The sequence below is a fragment of the Carlito syrichta genome, unplaced genomic scaffold (genome assembly GCF_000164805.1).
Source record: "Carlito syrichta isolate Samal-C Ts95f unplaced genomic scaffold, Tarsius_syrichta-2.0.1 Scaffold316420, whole genome shotgun sequence".
Lineage (NCBI taxonomy): Eukaryota > Metazoa > Chordata > Mammalia > Primates > Tarsiidae > Carlito > Carlito syrichta.
In genome coordinates this window covers 1787848-1811096 of record NW_007260516.1, presented here as the reverse complement: position 1 = coordinate 1811096, position 23249 = coordinate 1787848, and the positions used below count along the sequence as shown (strand labels likewise).

General features: G+C 40.1%; 1 protein-coding gene across 1 annotated transcript in view; it reads right to left on the bottom strand.

Moving 5' to 3' along the window:
* Positions 1–23249, bottom strand: part of PCSK5 (proprotein convertase subtilisin/kexin type 5) — a 467206-nt gene that overhangs the window by 183487 nt on the left and 260470 nt on the right. Inside the window, exons 15-19 of the mRNA XM_021707170.1 lie at positions 17067–17203; positions 11519–11662; positions 7106–7208; positions 4710–4903; positions 1106–1190 (exon numbers count right to left, since the gene is read on the bottom strand). Of these exons, the coding sequence (XP_021562845.1) occupies positions 1106–1190; positions 4710–4903; positions 7106–7208; positions 11519–11662; positions 17067–17203 (663 nt within the window). The remainder of the gene's footprint in view (positions 1–1105; positions 1191–4709; positions 4904–7105; positions 7209–11518; positions 11663–17066; positions 17204–23249) is intronic.

Below are 23249 nucleotides of genomic sequence, written 5' to 3'. Positions count from 1 at the left end.
AACTACAGGTGCACGCTACCAGGGCCCGGCTATTTTTGATTTATTGTAGAGATGAGGTCTCGCCAAGTTGCCCAGGCAGGTCTCGAACCTGCGAGCTCAGGCAATCCACTCACCTCAGCCTCCCAAAGCGCGGGATTACAGGCTGAGCCACCGATACATTCCTTCTTTTTCTTACACCACTCTGCTCCTTCTCCAAGAAGAAATTAGGAAGCTCAGTAGACTTACTCATCAGGAGTGAAGTCTTGAGATAAATATTGCTAAGCAAACAAACACTCAATGTATTTATGAGGGAAAAAGAGAAATAACGTAATAGATATTCGAATAGACCTAAATGAAAATGATATTCCAAGAATGATCAGTGTGAATAAAGTACCTGTCTGGAAACTCTCTGGATCTTGCCTATCTTACCTCTGATCAAATGTGGAAATAAAGATACGATCAATACTTACAAGGGATCCAGTGCAGAGGAATTGTAACTCTATGCAAAGCCAGTCTAACTCCTTACTCAACTTAGAATGGTCTGACCTTCTCTACTTTCAGCTGCATGCTGTTCTCCTATAAGTTTATGAACTATCCAGCCATAGCAATGAGTAAGTCATTCATTCATGGAAAATACCTCCTGGTGTTATATCTATGTGCACACCAAGGCATAATGGAACCAAGCCTGAGGTACTTAAGATAAGAGAATGATTGGGTATGTGGAGAGAAATAATAAAGATAAGGGAATAATTTCCAACTGTACAAGGAATGAATCAGGGGATTAAATATAATTCATGGGTATTACCTGCACAGTAATCCTTGACCGGCACAAAGCAGGTCAAAAAAGCATGAAGAATGCCTCTTTAATGGTCATTTTTATTGACTTGTATCTGAGACATCTTTTCTAAAGAGAATTTATTTGGTTTATAACCTGTCTTTAGCCACAATGGCATTCTATTTTTCACATATAATGGTAGACAGAGACAATGCAAATAGCAATCAAGCGCTTGAAAGAAGTCAAATCAAGGGGAGATCATAAGAGGGCTATTTCTATTTTTTTTTTTTACTTTCTACATTGAGAAGCTCCTTGAGCTGTGTTATGTGATAAAATCGTTCCCTCTCTTACCTTAACCCATCCCTACATTCGGTACAATTATGGAATTCAGTACATGTCTTGCAGTTTTCACTGCATTTCCGGCAAAGATTTTTTTCTGTTAAAAAAAAAAAAAAGAAAGTTATAAATCAATCTGTCAATTGGATTCCACAGAAAGTACGTGGAGATATTCTACTGATTGCTAAGGAATGCTGTTACACCCATGGCCTTGAGTAGAAGATTGCAGGAAGACCCCAGAACCATCATTTGTGATAACTTCTAAGCAAACCACTTACAGGCAGGAAATGTCACACGAGGAAACACCTTAGACTTCTCTGCCATTTTGCAGATGGGAGAATACAGAGTAGTCAATTCTTTTATTTTTTTGAGTTGGAGCCTCACTCAGTCGCCCAGACTGGAGTGCAGTGGCCGCTCCCGGCCACCGCAGCCTCGACCTGCTGGGCTCCGGCGATCCTTCCGCCTTAGCCTTCCAAGTAGCTGGAACTACAGGCGCGCGCTACCATGCCCGGCTAATTTTTTGATTTATTGTAGAGATGAGGTCTCGCCAAGTTGCCCAGGCGGGTCTCAAACAGGCGGGCTCAGGCAATCCACTCACCTCAGCCTCCCAAAGCACTGGGATTACAGGCTGAGCCACCGAGCCCGGCTAGTAATCAATTCTTAGTTGAAGAGTTGATAGACTTTTCTCCTCTTCTTCCCATCCTTTCTCCCAAGCAAGGTTTCCCAACTGCCAACAATGAAAATCCCGCTTATGAAGCCGGGACCACACTGTGAGAACTGACAAGCAATGGTGGAGGCTGAGGGACGGGGCTGGAGATCCCATGCAAACATTTAGGATGCTCTGATGAACCGCACTGAAGAGGGAACCTCCCTTTGAGATTGCAAGGTAAGGATTGCTTATTTCTTGTCTTGTCCCAAATAGTGTCTTATACTGTATAGCTGGTGTGAAATAGATACAAATATTACTATATTTCAGATAATATCTACATTTTAGAGAATAGAAATGTATCATCTGAACAAATAATACTCTAAATACTGGCTTGCCTGACTAATACCAGGTCTACATTGGGGAAAAAAAGGGCACATTCATGGTTGTTCTATGATAAGACAGAGTGATTTTTTTTTTTTTGAGTCGAAATCTTACTCTGTTACCCAGGTTACAGTGCAGTAGCACACACATGGCCACTGCAGCCTCGACCTGCTGGGCTCAAGTGATCCTTCTATTTCAGTCTTCGAAGTAGCTGAGAGTACAGGTATGTGCTGCCACACCCGGCTAATTTTTTTCCGATTTACTGTAGAGATGAGGTCTCGCCAAGTTGCCCAGGCTGGTGGTCTTGAACCCATGGGCTCAGGCAATCCTCTCACCTCGGCTTCCCAAAGTGCTGGGAAATGTGAGCCACTACGCCCGGCCTGAAATAGAGTGATTTGATAGAAAAAATTTCACTGAAGACTTAGGATTTGCTCTGAGGGGTAGGTGGATCCACTTAGGACTTGCTCTGAGGGGTAGGTAGATCCAGGTCATCTGAGTTCATATTCTATACCATGTCCAGTATTCTCAGTGACACAGGGAGACCACGTGTAACTGCCATGAAATGATAACATTATAAAATTATAACTCAGGCAATCCACTCACCTCAGCCTCCTAAAGGCGCGGGATTATAGGCTGAGCCACCGAGCCCGGCTAGCCTTCCTTAATTAGGTTCTGGAAACAGAACTGACTCTCTCAATTACCAAGATCCTGTTATACAGCATTCTAGAACCCAATTTCTTTCCCAAGGCTCAGCCTTTTTGATAGTATTTTGATTTTTTTTTCCTCCCAAAGAATATTGCTTATTTCTGTGGCTCCCCTCCTGTCTCCCAATTTCTTCTTTCTCCAAGTCAAGGTTCATGTTCTAAACTTTGGGGCAAATAAGAACTATAGGGAGCCGGGCTTGGTGGCTCAGCCTGTAATCTGCGCCTTTGGGAGGCTGAGGTGAGTGGATTGCCTGAGCCTGCGGGTTCGAGACCCGCCTGGGCAGCTTGGCGAGACCTCATCTCTACAATAAATCAAAAATCAGCCAGGCGTGGTAGCCCGCGCCTGTAATTCCGTCTACTCGGAAGGTTGAGGTGGAAGGATCGCCAGAGCCCAGCAGGTCGAGGCTGCGGTGGCCGGGAGCGGCCACTGCACTCCAGTCTGGGCGACAGAGTGAGACTCCAACTCAAAAAAAAAAAAAAGAACTATAGGAGAGTCTCTACCCATTGCTGTAAAGTGTAACTTGAGAGGCCCTATAATGCCTGCCTCTGAAGCAAGAGAGAATTTACATCTTAAGAAGCAAGAGTATCTACTTCAGACCTCTTGTCTGATTTCATTGTAAACAATTCTTATTCCTTTAAATTTGAGTTTCCTTTTTCTTAGGTTGCACAACACCATGAAATTTTGGGGTCATCATATACCATGGTGTGACATCGTTGTTAGGACAAATCATCTGGAAAGAGTTAAGATAACTACAGCCCATTGGAGAGTCTTTCTGGAGCACTGTCTAATGAATCTGCTCTAAGATTATTTAGTTCTCTAGGACAACATACCTTTGTCTTTTAATGAAGGATGGCCGGGGACCAAAATTTCTTTGGTAAAGCTGTAAATAAGTTCTGTTTATTAGAAAACGCACCCCCCCATTCTAGTCATATTGCTATGTAGAAAATTATTCAATTTTGTTTCCAACTCAGCAAAATAACTGCATTTTGCCTTTCTTGGTGGACTACCTGACCATCTTTGAACCCATTTGTCACCTTGCAAATTCCCTCACTGATGGATTAAATAAGTCTTTGACACATGTTCATTCTACAGTTATAAGAAAGTCATGCTTTTTGAACTGTTAAGAATGTATATTGCGATGCCATCCAGGTCTGGTGCCTCTTTGGCCACTGTGCAGAAAACAGTGGGCCTGGCCACTGTCTCTTGGAAGTCTGCTTATAAGCCTGGCCCTTGGCTGGCATCTGGGAACTTGGATTTTGGAACGGTTCCCACCACCCCGGTAAGAGTGGCTCATGCTTAAACTGTTTGTATAAACAACATGGTTTATGGTGAACACCTGCTTTCCTTCCAGGAGTCTGGAATTTTGGTATGTGTCAGGCCCGACCAGCCTCCAGGAACAACCCTGGACACCGAGTCCCTAATGAGGTACCATGGTAGACATTTCACGCATGTTGTCACAAAGTGTTGTAGGAAGCATTAAGCACGTCCTGTGTGACTCCCTTGAGAGGGGACTTGTGGAAGCTTGTGCCTGGCTTCCTCTGGACTTTGTCTCACACACCTTTCCCCTTTGCTGATTCTACTTTGTACCCTTTTGCTATAATAAATCATAACTGTGAGTTCACGAGTACGGCTATACCCTGAGCCTCGTGAATACACCTAGCTCCTCACTGAACCTGGGGATGGCCTTCAGGATCCCCTGACAAAGTTAGTTACAAGCATTTTTACATAAAGCTTCTAAACTGGTCTCTTAAAATAAATGAACTCAATCCTGTCTGATGTGAGGCAAAGCCCAGATTTCGTAAAGTAGGACTCTGCCTCAAAAGATCACTCAAGTGAAAACCCCACATTTCTTCTCTAAAACCCAAATATTTGAAGTGAACTCACTGGCGTCCTGATATGACCCATCAGGGCAGTGAGTAACACAGCTGTTGGTTTCTTCATTCAGGAAGTATCCGTATTTACAGGACAGGCACTGGTCACCATGGCTCCCAAAGCAGGACTCACAGTTGGGGGCACACTTCCTGCACCGCTTCTTGTCAGCGTGGTAGTGGCCAGGGGGGCAGCTGGAGACACAAATCCTGCGTCGAGGAAAGATAGGAAAGAAGGCAGTGTCACTAGCAACTCAGTCCTCTGTGTTCCCTAGGAGGCGCTGAGCAAACAGCTGAAATCCGCTTCAAAATCAGTTTTAAACCAGGACACCCACAGACCCAATTCTGTTTGTTAAAATTTCCTCCTGGGAAGGGCATGGCAGCTCACACCTATAACCCCAGCATTTTGGGAGACCCAGGCACTTTGGGAGGACTGCTTGAGGCCAGGAGTCTGAGTCCAGCCTGGGCAATACAGTAAGAATTTGTTTCTCCAAAATAAAAAAATAAAAAAATAGCTAGTTGTGGTGGCACACGCCTGTAGTCCCAGCTACTAGGGAGGCTGAGGCAGGAGGATAGCCTGAGTTCAGGAGGTCTAGGCTGTGGTGAGCTGTGATCATACCACTGCACTACACACTGAGGAAGGGAGTGAGACTCCGACACAAAAAACAAAACAAAACAAAGCTTCCACTTGCAACACATGCTGAAGTGGCAATGCAGTTACCCAACACCAAGGCCACCAAGGAAGATGTCTCGTGTTGCAAACATCTCCTAGTTTGCATCTAACTCTCGAAAAGGGATGGTGATTAGAAAGAGGAAGGTTGTGGTGGTGAATCAGAGGAAAATATGCAGGAACTATGACTTTATGCAAAAAGTTACTTTAATAAGGTGTTACTTCTGTTTTCGTGGATTGTTTGACATAATGATCCTGTGTATATATGTGCATATATAGGTGCACGTGATGGCTGTAAGCTACTGTCTAAATTAACATAAATATATTTACATTTATGTTGCTTATAAGAAAACTTCTTTTAAAAATAACTTCCCTGTGTGTCTGCAAAGGAAGGACAGAGCGGAATTTATTTATTCAGTCAACAAATATTTACTGAGCACCAATTAAAAGTCAGGCATTTTGCTACGTACAGGAGATAACAGAGGCACCGAGACAGCCAAAGGTCATTCCCTTAAGGAATTCAAATCCCAGCACAGATTTAAAACAGGAATTCGAAGATGTCTGGGTCTGTCTGGGTGACTGAAGTATGGAGGGCAGCTCCCCACGATGAATTTTGCCTGAAGGAAGAAGACCCTGCATGGACAGGATGGACTCTGACTGGGAAAGTCACCGTTCCCTGCTCGGCCCCATGGAAACTTATCTGCACAACTCTTGCCAGAGGCCAGGGGCTAAGAGGCATGAGGTCCACCTTGGTGCTCAGAGTTGAACGACGAGAACAGCAAGGATCTGCCCCTTTGCCACACTGATATCCTGTGTGCTGGGGAGTGTGGAAAAGCATGTCTGGCCTGTGCACTGGCATTTTCTTTTTTGAGTTGGAGTCTCACTCTGTTGCCCAGATTGGAGTGCAGTAGCATGCTCCCGGCCACCACAGCCTCGACTTGCTGGGCTCCAGCGATCCTTCTGCCTCAGCCTTCCACGGAGCTGGAACTACAGGCGTGCACTACCACGCCCGGCTCATTTTTGATTTATTGTAGAGATGAGGTCTTGTCAAGTTGCCCAGATGGGTCTCGAACCTGCGGGCTCAGGCAATCCACTCGCCTCGGCCTCCCAAAGTGCTGGGATTACAGGCTGAGCCACCGAGCCTGGCCTGCACTGGCATTTTCATGAAGCATGAATGTAGTCATGACATGAAGTGTCAGTGGGACAGGACATCAAACTTCAGTTAGACAGGAGGAAAAAGTTCAAGAGGTCTACTGTACAACATGGTGACTAGAGTTCATAACAATGTAGTCTGTATTTGAAAACTGCTAAGAGAGTAGATTTCAAGTGTCCTCACCCCAGGAAAAGGCAAGTATGTGAGGCATTGCAGGCATTTAATAGCTTGATTTAGTCATTCTAAAATATGTGTATGTGTGTATCAAAGTGTCATGTTGTGCACCAGAAATACATAAAATTCTCACCTCTCAATTTGAAAAAAAGACAAAGAAAGACGTGGAGGGGCAAGTGCTTAGCAGGTCCCTCCTCACTACCCCTCCAAGTGAGAGAAGACATTTGCAGTTTCATAAACGCATGCACCTCTTGTGTTGTGTAACTCAGTATAGTTTTCACCATTTGGAGTCACCCAGGGAGGCAGTGGTGGCTCAGCAGTCACTTTCCTGTGTGCACTTTGTGGCTATGGCCCTGCAGGAACCCCTGGGACACCTGGGATGGGCTGCAGGGATGTGATTTGGCATCTCTCTTACCTGGTGTTGTTTTTCAGCTTGTAGTAGTAGTGCAAACAGTCATTGCAGTGGTCTGGTCCCGGCCCGTCACAGCCAACCTCACTGCACTCAGGGTCACAGGGACCTTTGCAAAAGAGATTAGAACAACACTTGAAAAAATGATTTTAAGGAGGTCAGTTTTATTTTAAATTTGGTACAAAATACATTTCTTTTGTCCTCCCTTATGCAGAGAGAGCTTCTTTTTTTCTTTAGTTGGAGTCTCACTCTGTAGCCCAGGCTGGCGTGCAGGGGCACTATCATGGCTACTGCAGCCTCGACCTGTTGGACTCAGGCGATCCTTTCGCCTCAGCCTTCCAAGTAGCCAGAACTTCAGGCCTGTGCTGCCACACTTGGCTAATTATTTGGTTTATTATAGAGAAGAGGTCTTGTCAGGCTGGTCTTGAAGTCTTGGGCTTAGGGAATCTTCTCCCCTCTGCCTCCCAATGTGCTAGGAGGCATGAGCCACCATGCCAGCTAAGAGTTTCTTTAAGAGAGAGAAATAATGGTCAATGTGACCTTAAATCTACAGATGAGCGCTTTCCTTTTTCTTTTCTTTTTTTTGACTCGTAGGCAACCTCGATTACCTAAGTATCAAGAATGTAAATCCTGGTCAGGGCCTGGTCTTCAAAGCACATATGGCTGCCTTGTGGGAGATAAGTATTTTAGAATTCAAATGAACTGTAGCAATTGGAAAAAACCAACTGAAATTAAATATGTACAACAATAAAAAACTGAATACATAGAAAATTGAGAAGTTAAGTTGTCGACAAAAGGAGAAAGAAAAATGATTATTCAATGTCTGGACCAGATTGCCTATCTCGTTCAATGTCATTAAAGCCACTGAATACCTCTGAAATACTGTGGTCAGCAAGAACAATCATTGTGGCATCTGGCACAAGCTTATCAGCAACTAGTCTTGGATTACAAAGCAGGTACTTCAGGCACAGATAATAGATTTAAAATTATATCCTACCCAAAGGTCAATGGGTAAGTCAACAAAAGAAAATGACATATGAATTCAAAAAATTCAAACAAGCTTAAAGAATTCCAGACCTGGGATGCAGGTTCCTAATCTTTCTTGCTACATAATCTTTGGTATAGAACTGGAGAGAATGCACAGAAAGAAAAAAATGCCAAAGATGGAGCTCATTTGTAGTTGATGAAAAGTTTTCTAATGACTTGGGCTAGTAAGAAGTTTTAATTCTCTTTTCTCCCTCATTCTCTATATTTTGGGACATTTGATCTGATAATCTTCAAAATCTTCCCTCCGAAAATTCATATGATTTTAACGAGCAATAAATACATTACATGAAAGGTGCAAATAATAAGTTAAGGATGCCAGAAGTGTTTCGAACCCTACTTATTTTAATCAAAAGGGCCTAATGTTGAACCTTGGTTTCCTTTAGTCATTATTTTCTATAATTACTAAATCACAGAAACAAAAAATGATAGAACTGGGATCGAATGACTTAGAGACAAATCTGGTGGCCAAAGATCCTCATTTTACTGATGAGAAAACTGAGTTTCCAAGAGTTTTAGTGACCTGCCCATATCATTTGGCTAGGAGAGTTGGGATCAACCAGGTCCTGGTACTTAGTTTAGGTTTCCTGCTTAGAGGTAGCAAGTTCATGTACTTGAGATGACCTCTCAATCTATACTTCTGACTCATTGCAAGAGTCACTTGACAGCACTGTTTATTTCTATTTTCCACAAAGCTTTAAACTGATCTCTAAATTAAATTCCATAGGCAGTACACCTTGGGACATTTTAGCTGTCCACCACTGTGTATCAGGTGAGTGGTAGCTCTGCTGTGTAAGGGTTGAAGTTCAGCCCAACTGTGCTCTCACAGTCCCTGGGATCTGATGACACGAGATAGTGATCTGCTTATGATAATGTTATCTGTGCTCTTAATCAGGCTTACTTCTAAATGAAGGTGAAAATCACAGCTCCAAAGAAGAGAAGTTGTGGATGGCAATAAATTTTCACTAGATGATTTCTAGAATTTAAAAGCATTTATTTTTGATATTTGTCCAAAGGGATCTCTTCAGCAAGTTGACATACTATTCTGCTTCTTTTATAACCTTACACTGTCCCAGATACAATTTAGCATTGTAGGTTGCAGAATAATAATAGAATAATTGTCTTTGTTCTCTTACATGTGCCAACATTGATGTTTTAGAGATGTAATCAGAAAAATCACAACGATGTATAGTTGTTTAAAATCTTAACATTACCAAAAATTAAATTGGAAACATTACCCAATTTGAATAATAGGTTGCTATTATGTTCCATTTATGGTTTGGAATAGGGGAAGACACAATGGTTTGCGAATTATAAATAGTAATATTATAAGCTCAAAGCAAAAGAAGACAAAATATAACACAAACTAGCTTTAGTTAACTCCATTTGTTTTAATTACTCAAGTGTGTTATTGATCCTAGAATACTACCTGCTTAGAATAAAAGGAACTCCATGCATATTTAAGATAGTTCATTCAGATGATTAATGAGGTATTTTTATTCTCAGTATCCAGAGAAAAATCTCAGAACTGCAGGAAAAACATATTTTTTCTGAAGGTATATTAAACTTCTGTTTATAGACAGTTCTTCATTAGGAGAAGCTTTGTGCATTATGGGTTATGAATTAGATCTCTTAAGATCTGAATGTTCCTAGAAGTGCTAGCCAATGCAATAAGACAGCAATCAGAAATATAATGAAATGGACAAAAACCAATTTGTAGATGATATGGTGATAGCACCTGAACCCTCCCAAAAAATCAATTCTAAAATGTATAATTTAGTGTGAGAGTTAAGCAAAGTGGCCATACATGAGATAAATAGGCAGCAACCAATGGATTTCCTACACACTAGCATAAACTAGTTAGAAAACATGAAATATTGTCCACTACAAGAGCAACAGGACTCCAAATACTTACTTGTAATGCTAACAAGAAGAAAACTACATAAAAGAAAATATTTCTGTAAAATGGGACATGGGCTATGTTTCAGATGGAAAGATTGTATACTGTAAAAACAATTCTTCCCATGAGATTACATATAAAATCAGATGGGGCTTTTAAAGGGAGACTTTAAAAAAATCATTCTACAATTCATCTGGAAGTATAATAGGGCAATAATTGCTATGAAAATAGGAAGCAGATGTTCTACAAATATTAAAGTACATCATGAAATACAAATAAATAAAACAATGTGGGTGGTATTTGTTTTTAGAATTATTAGGTTGATGAATCAGAAAAGGTGGACCCAAGGAGACCCTGGTATAAGCACTTACTCTATTGTTATAAAAGATGCATCCTAAAGTAATAAAAAAAGGGACAGTTACTCAGCCAATGATGTTAGTCTGTTTGGAAAATAACTAAAGACAGAGCTTCAATTCACACTACATATCATAAGCCAAAATAAGTTCCAGCTGAATTAACGGCCAAATGTAAAAAAAAAAGATTACTAAAAAAAAAAAAAAAAAAAAGTGACTATTTAGCTGACATTAAAGGATAAAACTTCTGAAAAAAAAATCACGTTACATCTGGAACTATAAACCCCACTCTAAAACCCTAGATTTTTTTTCTGTTAAAACAAGAAAAAACAAAACAAAAATTACATTTGGGAAGCAAGTGATAACTAAGAATATGTTTTTAGCAAATTGAGACAATATGAGACAATAACATACAGAGTTCTAATAAATAGAGAATTACTGCCACCTTGAATTGAAAAATGAGTAAAAGACAGTTTTATTAATTCAGAGAACTACAGAGGAAAAAATGCTTAAATTTATTAGCAAATTATTATTAAACTATTACAAATTCAGAAATGTTTGTTTGTTTGTTTCTTTCTTTTTTAACCTTTTTTTCTTCCAAGTTAATGTTGGCAGGAATGAGTGCAATAAACACACACAGCTGGTCACAGTGTAGACTGGTACATCTTGTCTAGATAACAGTGTGACAAAATGTTTCCAAGCCATAAAGCTGATTATTCCCTTTGATACAGTAAATCTCAAAACAGAACTCTATTCTAAAGAGATAATCGAAGATATATACAAAAACAAATAAATAATGATATCTATCCAGACCTTGTTTAAAATAGTGTAAAACTCTAAGCAAACTATGTTTCCAGATTATGGACGAAATATATTACAGTGTAATCATAGTATGGACTATTAACTTTGTAAACACCACCTATGGGTATTTGAATATGTGAATATTTGAGTACACCAATTAATACATACCAACACAAATATTTGGGGGGGATAAAAGTAAGATGGAAGGAAATATATCAGAATATGGGTGGTATATTATAATGTAATATTATGTTATCCCACGTGGTGGGTGATGCATGAGCTTTCTTTCCTTAGGCTGTGTCCCACCAGGAGCCAGCTCACCTGCATAATCCTCTGTACCATAGTCGTCTGTGGGGTCTTCAACTCTGCTGTAGCGGAAACGTTCCACTTTAGGAAACTCATTCGTTGGTGAATATGGCTGCACGGAAGTACCATAGAGGACCAAAGACCATTCTTTCAATTTACCTGGAGAAATAATAATGAAACCACAGCATGACCAATTCACTCTTTAGCTTTGTAACATCTTTCCCACTCAAGAAACTGAGAAGCAGATTGATATGAACAGACACTGGGCTAGAGATGCCTATTTTCTACCATTTGCGGAAAGGACAATTTAATAATTCACATTCCACATATTTGCTGAGCACCCGCTACAAGATAGGCTTTGATTTAATCAGCATTTATAGGAAAGACTGTGAAACAAACACACTTCAGATTGCAGGGTCAAGGAATGAATTTCAGATTATGAAATTTAAGAGAATCCCAGAATTTTACAGAAAGTTTTATTGTTCTAGGTATAAAAGTCTTATTTGAGCTTTAAGTGTTTTTTTTTTTTTTGCATTATTTGACTTAGTAATAAATAGATGAAAACAATTCTTTATTAAGAATACATCATTATTATACTATCCTATAGACCTGTACTGTCTGATGTGATAGCCACTAGACACAAGTGACTACTTAAATTTAAATGAACTAAAATTTAAAAATTCAGTTCCTCAGTGACACTAACTACATTTCATTTTTTTAAAATCTAAATTTTTTTTAATTTTAAAGACGTGGGGTACAATTCAGGGTTAGGTGTACAAATGTTCATTATGTAGGTACCCTTACTGATGAGGCGTGTCCCTCCCTCTCCTGGCAGTTTCCCTCAACTGCCAATCCCACCCCCATCCCTCCCCTGGCAGTTTCCCTCAACTGCCAATCCCTTTCTTATAGTATTATGATAATCGTTCAAGGTCTGCTTATGAGTGAGAACTTATGGTTCTCACATTCTTTGTTTCTGTGATAGATCACTGAGTATGATCGACTCCAAATCCATCCAAGTTGCTGTGAAGTCCATATGTTTGTCCTTCTTTATGGCTGCATAATATTCCATTGTGTATTTTTTCATACAGCCTAGCTTCGGTGGGCAGCATGGTTGGTTCCATGTTTTTGCTATTGTGACTGAAGCTGCAATAAACATGCTTGTGCAGGTTGTCTTTTTGGTAGAATGACTTGAGTTCTTCCGGGTATATTCCCAATAGGGGGATTGATGGGTTATATGGAAGGTCAATTTCTAGTTCTTTCAGAAATCGTCAACACTATCTTCCGATGAGGTTGCACTAGTTTGCATTCCCACCAGCAGTGTAGAAGCATTCCTTTTTCTCCGCATCCTTGCCAGCATCTATTGTTGTTTATTAATGATAGCCATTCTTGTTGGGGTTAGGTAGTAATCGCAATTTGGTTTTGATTTGCATTTGACACTAACTACATTTCAAGTGCTCAACAGCCATCTGAGACTAGAGGCCACTATACTGGACAGCACAGATACAGAATATTTCCATCCATGAAGAATGTTCTACTGAACAATGTTGATGAAGAGCATTTTTTCTGGTCAAGGATGCCTAAAGACCCGAGGCAGGTGTTTCAGCTCTTGTGTGTCTGGATCACTCACCAGGTACATTTTGCTTCAGTTAGTTCTTATTTATTTCTTAGCTTCATAAAACTAAAGTGTTCAATGCAAAGTTTTTTTTGTTTTTTTTTTTAACAGTGCCTCCAGGCCATTAAGCTTAATAAGATTCACAACAAAAGGAATCAACCATAAGCAGAAGTGATTAAGATAAAATCCTTACAACCATGGAAATATGCTGGTGGAAAGGCAGGATCCCTCTTAGAACCCTTCTCACCTCAGCTGAAGGCATAGAATCCCGAAAAGGTCAGGGGTTAGGGTCTGGGGCTAGCTTAGAGAGTAAAGACCCTCAGCAGTCAGGTTTCTTCATCTGTTAGCATCTATCATCACCATCAAACTGATGCCTGATGTGTTCAATTGCTTATTATATAAGCCAAGCACAGGACTAAATGCTTTCTAAGTTTTATCCCCTCCAATGTTCACAACAGCCCTAAGGTAGGTACTAGTATTTATACTATACAGATGAGGAAACAGAGGCACAGAGGTTGGCTACTTCCCCCAGGGCAGTAAGAGGACAGACAGATATTGAAACTCACCCCAAATCTAAATCCTGTATTTTTTTAAAGAAGTTTTTTTATTAATTTATCTTTTAATTGTAGAGGTGGGATCTTGCTATATTGCTCAAGCTGGTCTTGGGTGCCCATCCTCAAGTGATCCTCCTGCCTTGGCCTTCCAAAGTGCTGGGATTAAAAGTGTGAGCCACTGTACCTGGTCAAATCCTATGTTATTAAATCACAATACAATACTGTCTCCTACTCATTTGTAGGAGTTTAGGGACCTGATGTTTAAAAGTGAAACTATTCTGTGATGCATCTCTTTTTTCCTGACTTTTATATTGGTCCAAGTACAACTGGTTTATATGTAGTGTGCCCTTTACCAGGTTTTCTTTGGACTCATTTGTTAATGGCCATGCTTTTCACAATCAGAGTGTTATTCAGACTCAGCTTTCCAAGCAGCATACGTTAAGTAGTGCCAAAAGTGAATGACCTCTGGATGCTGATGACCTATCTGATTGTCTTTAAGTAGTAATGCAGAGGGAACCCATTTTTCTTATGGCATCTCTCAAATGTACAAATGGAGCATAAAATACAAGGACACTCTAAGTTATCCCAATCATCAGTCACCTTAAAACGTGGTTCATTTTATTTAAGATCATTTTGGATTTAAAAAGTTACCCCCATAAGTGCTTTGAGGAGAGTGCTGTCTCAAAATTGATTATTTTCTTTTGTGCCATTTCTGAAGTACATCATAAGCCCACCAGGGGTATCCTTGCTGGGCAATACATCTCTTCAAATTTCCCTTGTTATATAATCTTATTTCCTTAGAATCTCTGCTCTGATTCACATCAAACACTGCCATATTTGGGCCACCATTTTTCCCCCTCCTCTACCACTTATTCTGTCTGCTGAATTCTATGGAAGACTTTGCAGCAAATAATACTGAAACATGCTGTGAAGAAATACTAATACAGAAATGAGAAAAATCTATCCTATTTGCTAACACATAACTGTAATCTGCATTTATAGATTTAATGTGCAAAAGAACAACAACCCATGCCCCCAGACATTCTTTTTTTTTTGAGTTGGAGTCTCACTCTGTCACCTGGGCTGGGGTGCAGTGGCTCACTGCTCATAGCCACCACAGCTTCGACCTGTTGGGCTCAGGTGATCCTTCTGCCTCAGCCTTCCAAGTAGCCTAAACTACAGGCGCGTGCTACCACGCCCAGTTAATTTCTTAATTTCTGGTAGAGATGAGGTCTCACCATGTTGCCCAGGCTGGTCTCGAACCCGCGGGCTCAGGCAATCTTCTTGCCTTGGTCTCCCAAAATGCTGGGATTATAGGCTTGAGCTACCGCGCCTGGCCTCCAAACACTCTTAATATGTATTGTAATACTAAACAAGTGGGAAGAAACAACAAACAAATATAAACTGTTTGAAGCCAGGAACTTCCGAATTTCTATTAGCCTACTAATGAAATCCCTCATTAACCAGAGAGGAAGAAACCTATCAGAGGACTTATGCCATGGAAACAATGATTGAAACACATGCATGCATGTGCACATAGATACACAAACAGGAAACTGAAAGTCCCTTACCAAAGGTGTGAGTAATCCTGAAGTGAAAGGTTGGATGAAGGAAAGATACACAAATATATTCCTTTTAAATTTTAATTTATTTCTATTAAAGTCTCCTTACTCCAGGCTGTAATAGCACTGGAGTATCTCCTGGTATAAAAAGAACATCTCTAAAATGATTACAGGTGGCAGCTGTTAATGTGAACAGGTAAATTGTATAGGGAGAAGCCAATGCTATGAAATAGATAACTCTAGACTATCTGAGTTACTGTAGAGAGCTTTTAATGCAGATAATCACAGTAAGCCCTAGGATGCTACTTGAGGAGGAAGGATTTATATTCATGGCCTCTGACCCTTGTATGCGATGCTTGGTTAACCAGTATTATGTCTTTAGGAGCAGTCTGCTGTTACCATAGGGAGTAGAATTGCTGGGGTCTGGTGATAATAAACAGCAGAGGCACTTTTAGTTTCTTGACTGTTTACAGTTCTCAACAGGGCCGGGTGCAGTGGCTTACGCCTGTAATCCCAGCACTTTGAGAGGCCGAAGCAGGAGGATCACTTGAGCCCAGCCTAGGCAACATAGCAAGACCTTGATTCTACAAAAAAATTAGCCAGGTGCGGTGGCATGTGCACTTGTGATCTCAGCTACTCAGGAGGTTGAGGCAAGAGGATCACTTGGGCCCAGGAGTTCGAGGCTGCAGTGAGCTGTGATCATGCCACTGCACTCCAGCCTGGGTGACATGACTCAGTGAGATCTTGACTCAAAAAAAAAAAAAAGATCAGTGAGTAACTTTCCCAGATTGGCAGGCAAAAGTCTGTAAATGTACTCTTGATTCCTGTGTTCTGCTGTGTGCCTCCTTTGCCCCAATGCAGCCAGCTGTATCTGAATAGTACACAATCTTATAAATACAGAATGTCCAGGTTAATTTATTCTGTAATCAGTAGATGGCTAGAATTGGAGGTCAGTCCTAAAATTTCCTTCAGGTCTGGTTCTTCTGCAAATGGGACCAGACAGACCATTGAGAAGACTTTATCTGAGAGTTGTAGAGGTGTCTATGGGAGGGTGGAAAGACAGGTAGTTATCAAACGGATCATTCATTGCTGGGTCATGCGCTTTGCAGGACTCTGTCATGGGCAACCCAATCACAACCTCTCATCCCATGTTGTATTTTCCTTGATTTTGTATTATCAACAAGTTTCATATGTTAGCATAAAGAGAGAAAGAGGCTATGTGCAGCAATAGTCTGAGACCACCTAAAAAGGCCTTTGTTAATACCCCAGTTTCCACGATTTTTTACATATTAGCAAAGTTTTCTTTTTCCTTGGCTCTTGGGTTCACACAGGGCAGAATACCATCTTCTTTGTCTTTGGAGGCACTCAGATTAGCTGGCATAGGCCAAACTCAATGTCTTATCTGAACTGAAAATTAAATTTAGGGAAAACTTAAAAAAAAAGATAACTAAGGAAGTCTGTTGTCTTTTATCAAGAAATTATAACCATGTGATCTAACTTATTGCAGGTAAGACAAGGCTGGCTTGTTTATAAAGAAAAACACGGGAAGTTGGTTAGAGGTATGGATTATGTATTTAGAAACATCAATCAAAAGCTGTCATGCTTTGTTCTAGACTTATATCTAAATATTTATTCTTTATTTCTTTTCCTTAAATTATTACCTCTCAAATGGTAATATTGAGAACTGGAATATGTGCAGACAGTTCAAGAACACATGAAATGAGTCACATGAAAAAAGATAATCCTTATATATGAGCATGAAACACCCTTTGGCCAAAATATACACCATCATCCCTTCTACACAGTAGACTGACTTACAGAAAGGGAGTGCTCACCTGGAGTCTTGAAGTTCCTCAACTGAGAGGGAGTATCATAAACTTCAAGGATCCAGTCACCGGAAGCTCGTTCTCCCCAGCAGTGAATAGTCATGAACTCCCAGTTTTTAAATCCTTCCATGGAATGATCAAATAACCTGAAAGAGAACCATAAAACATTTTTACTTGTTCTTTAAAATCTAGCAAGGATCCAGTCAAGACCATAATCAGTGATCTTTCTGTATCCATCAGCATGTTCATCTGGACACTGGAGCTTGTCTTCATCCTGGACATGACCAATGAGCAGACCCATACATATATCATTGTTCTATCAGAGGAAGACAGGACTGAAGTGGGCCATGTCACAGCAAATCTGGAAGGGATAACCACCGGGGATCAGGAAAGCTAGGTTAAGACTCTATCCACAAGACAGAAGTAGAGTATTGATGACGTAGAGCAAACGAAACTCTCCCACACTGCTGAGGGGAACGCAGCATGAAACGGATTTTTGCTACCTGTTCTGGAAAACAGATGGATGGTCCTTCTAAGTTAAACACATACTTACCATAAAGCTCAACAACCCCTCTCCTAATATTTACTCTAGAGAAATAAGACATGTGGACACAAAGAACTCCATACTGATGTTCATAATGGCCAAAGACTGTAAACAACTCAAATATCTATCAGCTGGCGAATAGGTAAACAAATCATGGTACAGCTGGCCCTCCATGTTTGTGGATTCTGCACCCATGGATTCAACCAACCTTGGACTTAAAAATTTGGAAAAAAACTATATTTATACTATAGACTTTACTTTTGTCATTATTCTCTAAATATGGTATAGCAACTATTTACATATTTACATTATATTAGGCATTATAAGTAATCTAGAGATAATTTAAAGTATACAAGAGGATGTGCATAGGCCATTTGAAAATACCATGCCATTTTAAATAAGGGACTTGAGCATTCATAGATTTTGGTATCATTGGGAGGACCTGAACCGTCACCCACAGATACCGAGGGACAACTGTATATCTATACAAGGAACGTCTATCCAGCAATAAGTACTAATATATACAATAGGGATGAGTTTCAAAAACATTATGCTAAGTAAAAGAAGCCAGACACAAGAGACTATGTACTGCATGATTCAATTTACACCACATTCTAAAAAAGCCAAAACTGTCAAGTAAAGAAACAGATCAGTGGTTTCCAGAGACTGGGCGGGGGAGAGGAGAAGAGGCATAGGGGAATTTTTGAGGGTGATGGAACTGTTTTATATCTTGAAAGTAATGGTGTGTGGTTATATAGTTACATAGATTTATCAAAATTCACTGAATTGTTTACATAAAAAGTGAATTATATTGTAGGCAACTTATGCCTCAGTAAAAGGACTCTGCCCACTAATCTATTCCGGTTCATAAAGTCATGCCTGAAATTTCAGAATTGTATCCTGAAGGATACAAAATATAAGGGGAAAGAAACAATCCTTATAAAAAGTAAGGAGATGTTAATAGATAATGTATATTAATTAAGAAATAGGCATATCATTTATATAGGCATATAATGTATTCTGTGACTACCCAAAGAAATACTCAAAAGATGACAGAGAAATTTTCTGTAAAGATAGAAACTACTTGGCGAAAAGTGAAAGATGGGGCAAGAGTTTTTTTGTGTGTGCTAAAGCACTTTTCTTTTTAAAATTACGTACATCTTGGATGCAGCTGGAGCCCAGCATTCTAAGTGAAATATCACAGAAACAAAAAGCTGAATACTGCATGTTCTCACTCATAAGTAGGCCCTAAACATCGGGCACATGAACACAAGGACTGAAACCATTGACGAAGAGCACTGCTAATGGTGGGAGGGAGAGAGAAGGAAAAAAGGGGCACGTGATTATCCATTGGGGACCATGTCCACTACCAGGGGGACAGAGGACTTGCTAGGAGCCCAAACCTCACCTGCATGCAATTTACTTATGTAGCAAATCCTCGCATGTTACCCCATAACTCTAAAATAGAAAATAAAAGCCGGGCTCCCTGGCTCAGCCTGTAATCCCGCACGCTTTGGCAGGCTGAGATGAGTGGATTGCCTGAGCCTGAGGGTTTGAGACCCGCCTGGGCAACTTGGCGAGACCTCATCTCCATAATAAATCAAAAATTAGCCGGGCGTGGTAGCGCGCGCCTGTAGTTCCATCTACTCGGAAGGCTGAGGTGGGAGGATCGCCGGAGCCCAACAGGTTGAGGCTGCGGTGGCCGGGAGCGGCCACTGCACGCCAGTCTGGGTGACAGAGTGGGACTCCAACTCAAAAAAAAAAAGAAGAAAAGAAAATTATGTGCATCTGTTATTTTATTGAAAAACAATAAGATAATAATAAGAAATTGAGAGGGAAAAGGGTAAACAGAGAAGGAAAATATCCAAGTCTAGTTACTAGGATATTTCTCCCCTTCAGTGAGGACACCGTAAAGACCATGGTAACTGCAGTTGACGGCTATCCAGAACATGTCATCAACTCTCCTTACTGTAACTTCATGTTCACCAAGCACATTGGTGGTTATAATTTGAACTTCTCTGCAGATATTCCTATTGAGAAAAAAAGTGACCTTCTAAAAACACAAAGAACCAGTTTTACTCTACTTATAACTTAATATATTAGAACTCTAATTTAAAACTTTTATTACCATGTTTGTGAGTCTCCTAAAATGCCAGTGGGATTCTAAAGCTGAAAGGGTTTAGAGGCACAATTTTGGGCTATGTTAGTTAGGAAAATGGCTGACACTCTGCAGTATTCCCTAGAGAAAAGCAATAAACAGGAAAATCACCTGCTATTTGTTCCCCTTGAAAGAAAAATGAAAATTATTAAGCACTATTCTCAAAGTGTCCCATAGCCAATAAATTTGGAAAGACTGAATTAAACAAAGTTATCCCTTTCCTGAGAGGTATCTCAGATCTTTGGAAAACGCAAATGTGTTTTGTTTGTCTCCAAAAAGGAACTAATGGGAGGCAGTGATTTTCAAACCTCACCTGAACACGAAGTCCATTCGTCCTCTCTCTCTCTCTCTCTCTCTCTCTGTGCTACAATATCTGCATATTATCTATAGAGGTTACCTCTTAGGACTGGGGTGTATGGCACTTCAATGAGGAACACACTGGATCTGGCAACTTTGCCCCAAGATGACAGGCATGAAAATGGTGAATCCTTACATGAATGTTTTCCCACTGTAATTGACCCTTAATAGAGTAAGGATGGTACACATTACAGATATCTTACAATCCACTGCACAATCACAATAGGCCTCGTTTCACAAGTTGATGATTTAAGATTGGACTGGGCCAAGAAGAAATTACTGTGACATGATGTAATTGACTTACATCCCTTGAATTCTTCACTTAAAACCTAGAACGTGTGTATGTTGGGTAAAAAAGCAACAGAGATAGAGGAGCTTTTTCAACCTGTACTTCCTAACAGAGGGATGACAGGAATACATTGACACTGAAATGGATGGCGGCAGAAAACTCGTATAGAACTACTTCCTTTTGCAAGTCCCACAGCTCAAACTTCAGCTCTAATTCGTTGAGGCCATTGTGCCATTTGAGGGCACTGAAGCAATAACTTGTCACATAATACCTCTCCAAGAGTGCCGAACTTAAAAAGCAGTTCCCAAACAGTTTAGACAGAACATTTGGCTCACTGCCTCACATCCAAAAACTACAAAGGAGACTTGAAGCTGCCATCACATGAGGGGCAGTCTTGTTTCCACAACCTCCGCCAACTTTTAATCACTCACGGGTCAATGATTTGACCGCTGGATTAGCCGACCCTATGTTTCTTCCCTTCCACCCTTTCCTGTCCACCTTTGAAAATCACTCCATCGCAACCAATCAGCTTCAAATCCCATTTGGAACAAAAATTAAATATAAACTGGATGTCAAGGAGAAATATCTGTATCTGTAAACGAGAATTCAAATAAGTGTTTCAAAGCTCAGGCATAAATGGGCTTTGTCTATGTGGCTAAGCAGTTTCTCACCCCCTGGTCTCTTCACTTTACTCAGAGTTGGAATGTTCATTAATTTCATGTGAATATAAAAGTTGAGGCGAGGAATGAAAATGCAGCCAAACATGATCATTGCATTTTGTTGAAAGATTTGAAGGAGGAGAGACACAGACAGGGATGGTGGTGGTTTTGTCAACTAACCAGGCATTCACATTTTTAGTCTTACCCTGTCCTTTATAAGTGCAGAAAGTTTAAATAAGGATGTATGATTCTATGTTTTAACTCAGAGTCAATACTTCAGCTATTTCCTATTTTTAGCAGTGTACCATTTTAAAAAGCTGCATCACCTGCATATAACAAAGTAATGTAGCTTGTAGATGAGCTTTGGGTGGCAGAGAACATTCTTGCTCAAGATAATCAGTGTCAAACCATGGACACCTGCTAAGGAGATTCTAATAGTGGGATCTCCTTTTATCAGCTAAAAAGTTTAATGCCCAATGTGAATGTCTGTGCTGTGCCAACATGATTAGTGTAGGTAAAATGTCAATAAGGCAGAGTCAGTGTGTGAAAGCCAGAGTAGATTAAGTCCATGCCTGTATCTACTTCTCCTGTTGCAGTGAAATTCTGTTCTGTCAAAGTTGACTTCATAATCATGTGCTCGATGAAATGATGTATGTATGCGGTGGCACAAATTATGCATCCAGTTATTAAAATGGTGCCCCACAGCCCTATCCCTGTGAGCGGTTTTCAAATAAATTACTTTGGATGAAGCCTGGTAGAAAAGGTTGCCATCAAGTGTAGTACATCCTTTTGAGGAATTAACTCAGGAAATAACTCATATAATTACTGTAAGCTTTTTTCCCCCTTCCACTTAAAGAGTCTAGCCAATGTATCAAGGTTACCACATTCTTCTATGATGTTATGGCAACTAAATAACAAGACATTTTATAAGTACTGACAGCTATGTGTTATCGTATAATTATTTCTAAAATTGTAAATGGATCTTAATTTTGGAATCATCCACTACTATTCAATGTATTTATGTCCATTACCGTATTAGACAATATTCTTAGAAGTTTTCTCTTCTCTCTCTCATTTATTGTTTTTAGTGCTTCATTACAATTTAAGGCCGAGCTTATAGGATGCTTGAGTAACTCATTTGACTCAACTGTAACTGAGTTTTTGGCTTTCTTTACATGTTCGATTTTTGTAAGTTTTAAATAATTTGCTTCTGATATAGGATATTTTACTTTATTTTATTTATTTATTTTTTTGAGTTGAAGTCTCACTCTGTCACCCAGGCTGGAGTGCAGTGGCAGACTCACGGCCAACTTCTAAGAATATTGTCTAATACGGTAATGGACATAAATACATTGAATAGTAGTGGATGATTCCTTCCGTCTCTGCCTTCCAAGTAGCTGGAACTACAGGCGTGAGCTACCACACCTGGCTTATTTTTTTGACCTACTGTAGAGATGAGGTCTCACCAAGTTGCCCAGGATGATCTCAAACTCGCAGGCTCAGGCAATCTGCTCGCCTCGGCCTCCCAAAGTGCTGGGATTACAGGCTGAGTCACTGAGCCTGGCCCTGATAAAGGATATTTTAAACATGCTATTTGATTTTTCTCTCTTTCTTCATCTAAACTGCTTCTTTCAGAAAGATTGAGAGAGAGAAAGGTACTGCTTCTAGCGGTCTATAACACCTAAAATGAGAATTTTAAATTGGTAATTTTTAATTAGTAATTTTTACTGCTATTAATTCATTCGCATTCCTTCTTGTGGGCACATAAGTACTTAATCTTCTTGAAGATGTAATCCATTTTATAGTAGGTGGATTTTATTGAAGTTATCTGTTTTGTATTATTAATTCCTTTGTAAATTTCTTGCAAAGCATTTAGCAGCATTCTGCTCACAGGTCTTTTGATGATATAAAAATAACAAGAATGTGTCTGAAAAAGTGGAAGGATCTTTTAAATCTGTGCAACTGAAGTTGTGGTCTGTGGACAGGCTGTTTCAGTATCAACTGGGAGCGTATTAGAAATGCAAATCCTTGGACCTCACCTCAGATCTACAGAATCAGAATCTTTGGAGAGGGACCCAGCCATCTGCATTTGATAGAGTCATTTGCCAGGTGCTTTGAGAAGCCCTGCATATATAAGAGTTACCACTTGTTAAGTGCTGCCTGTCAGGAGCTGTGCTAAGTACTT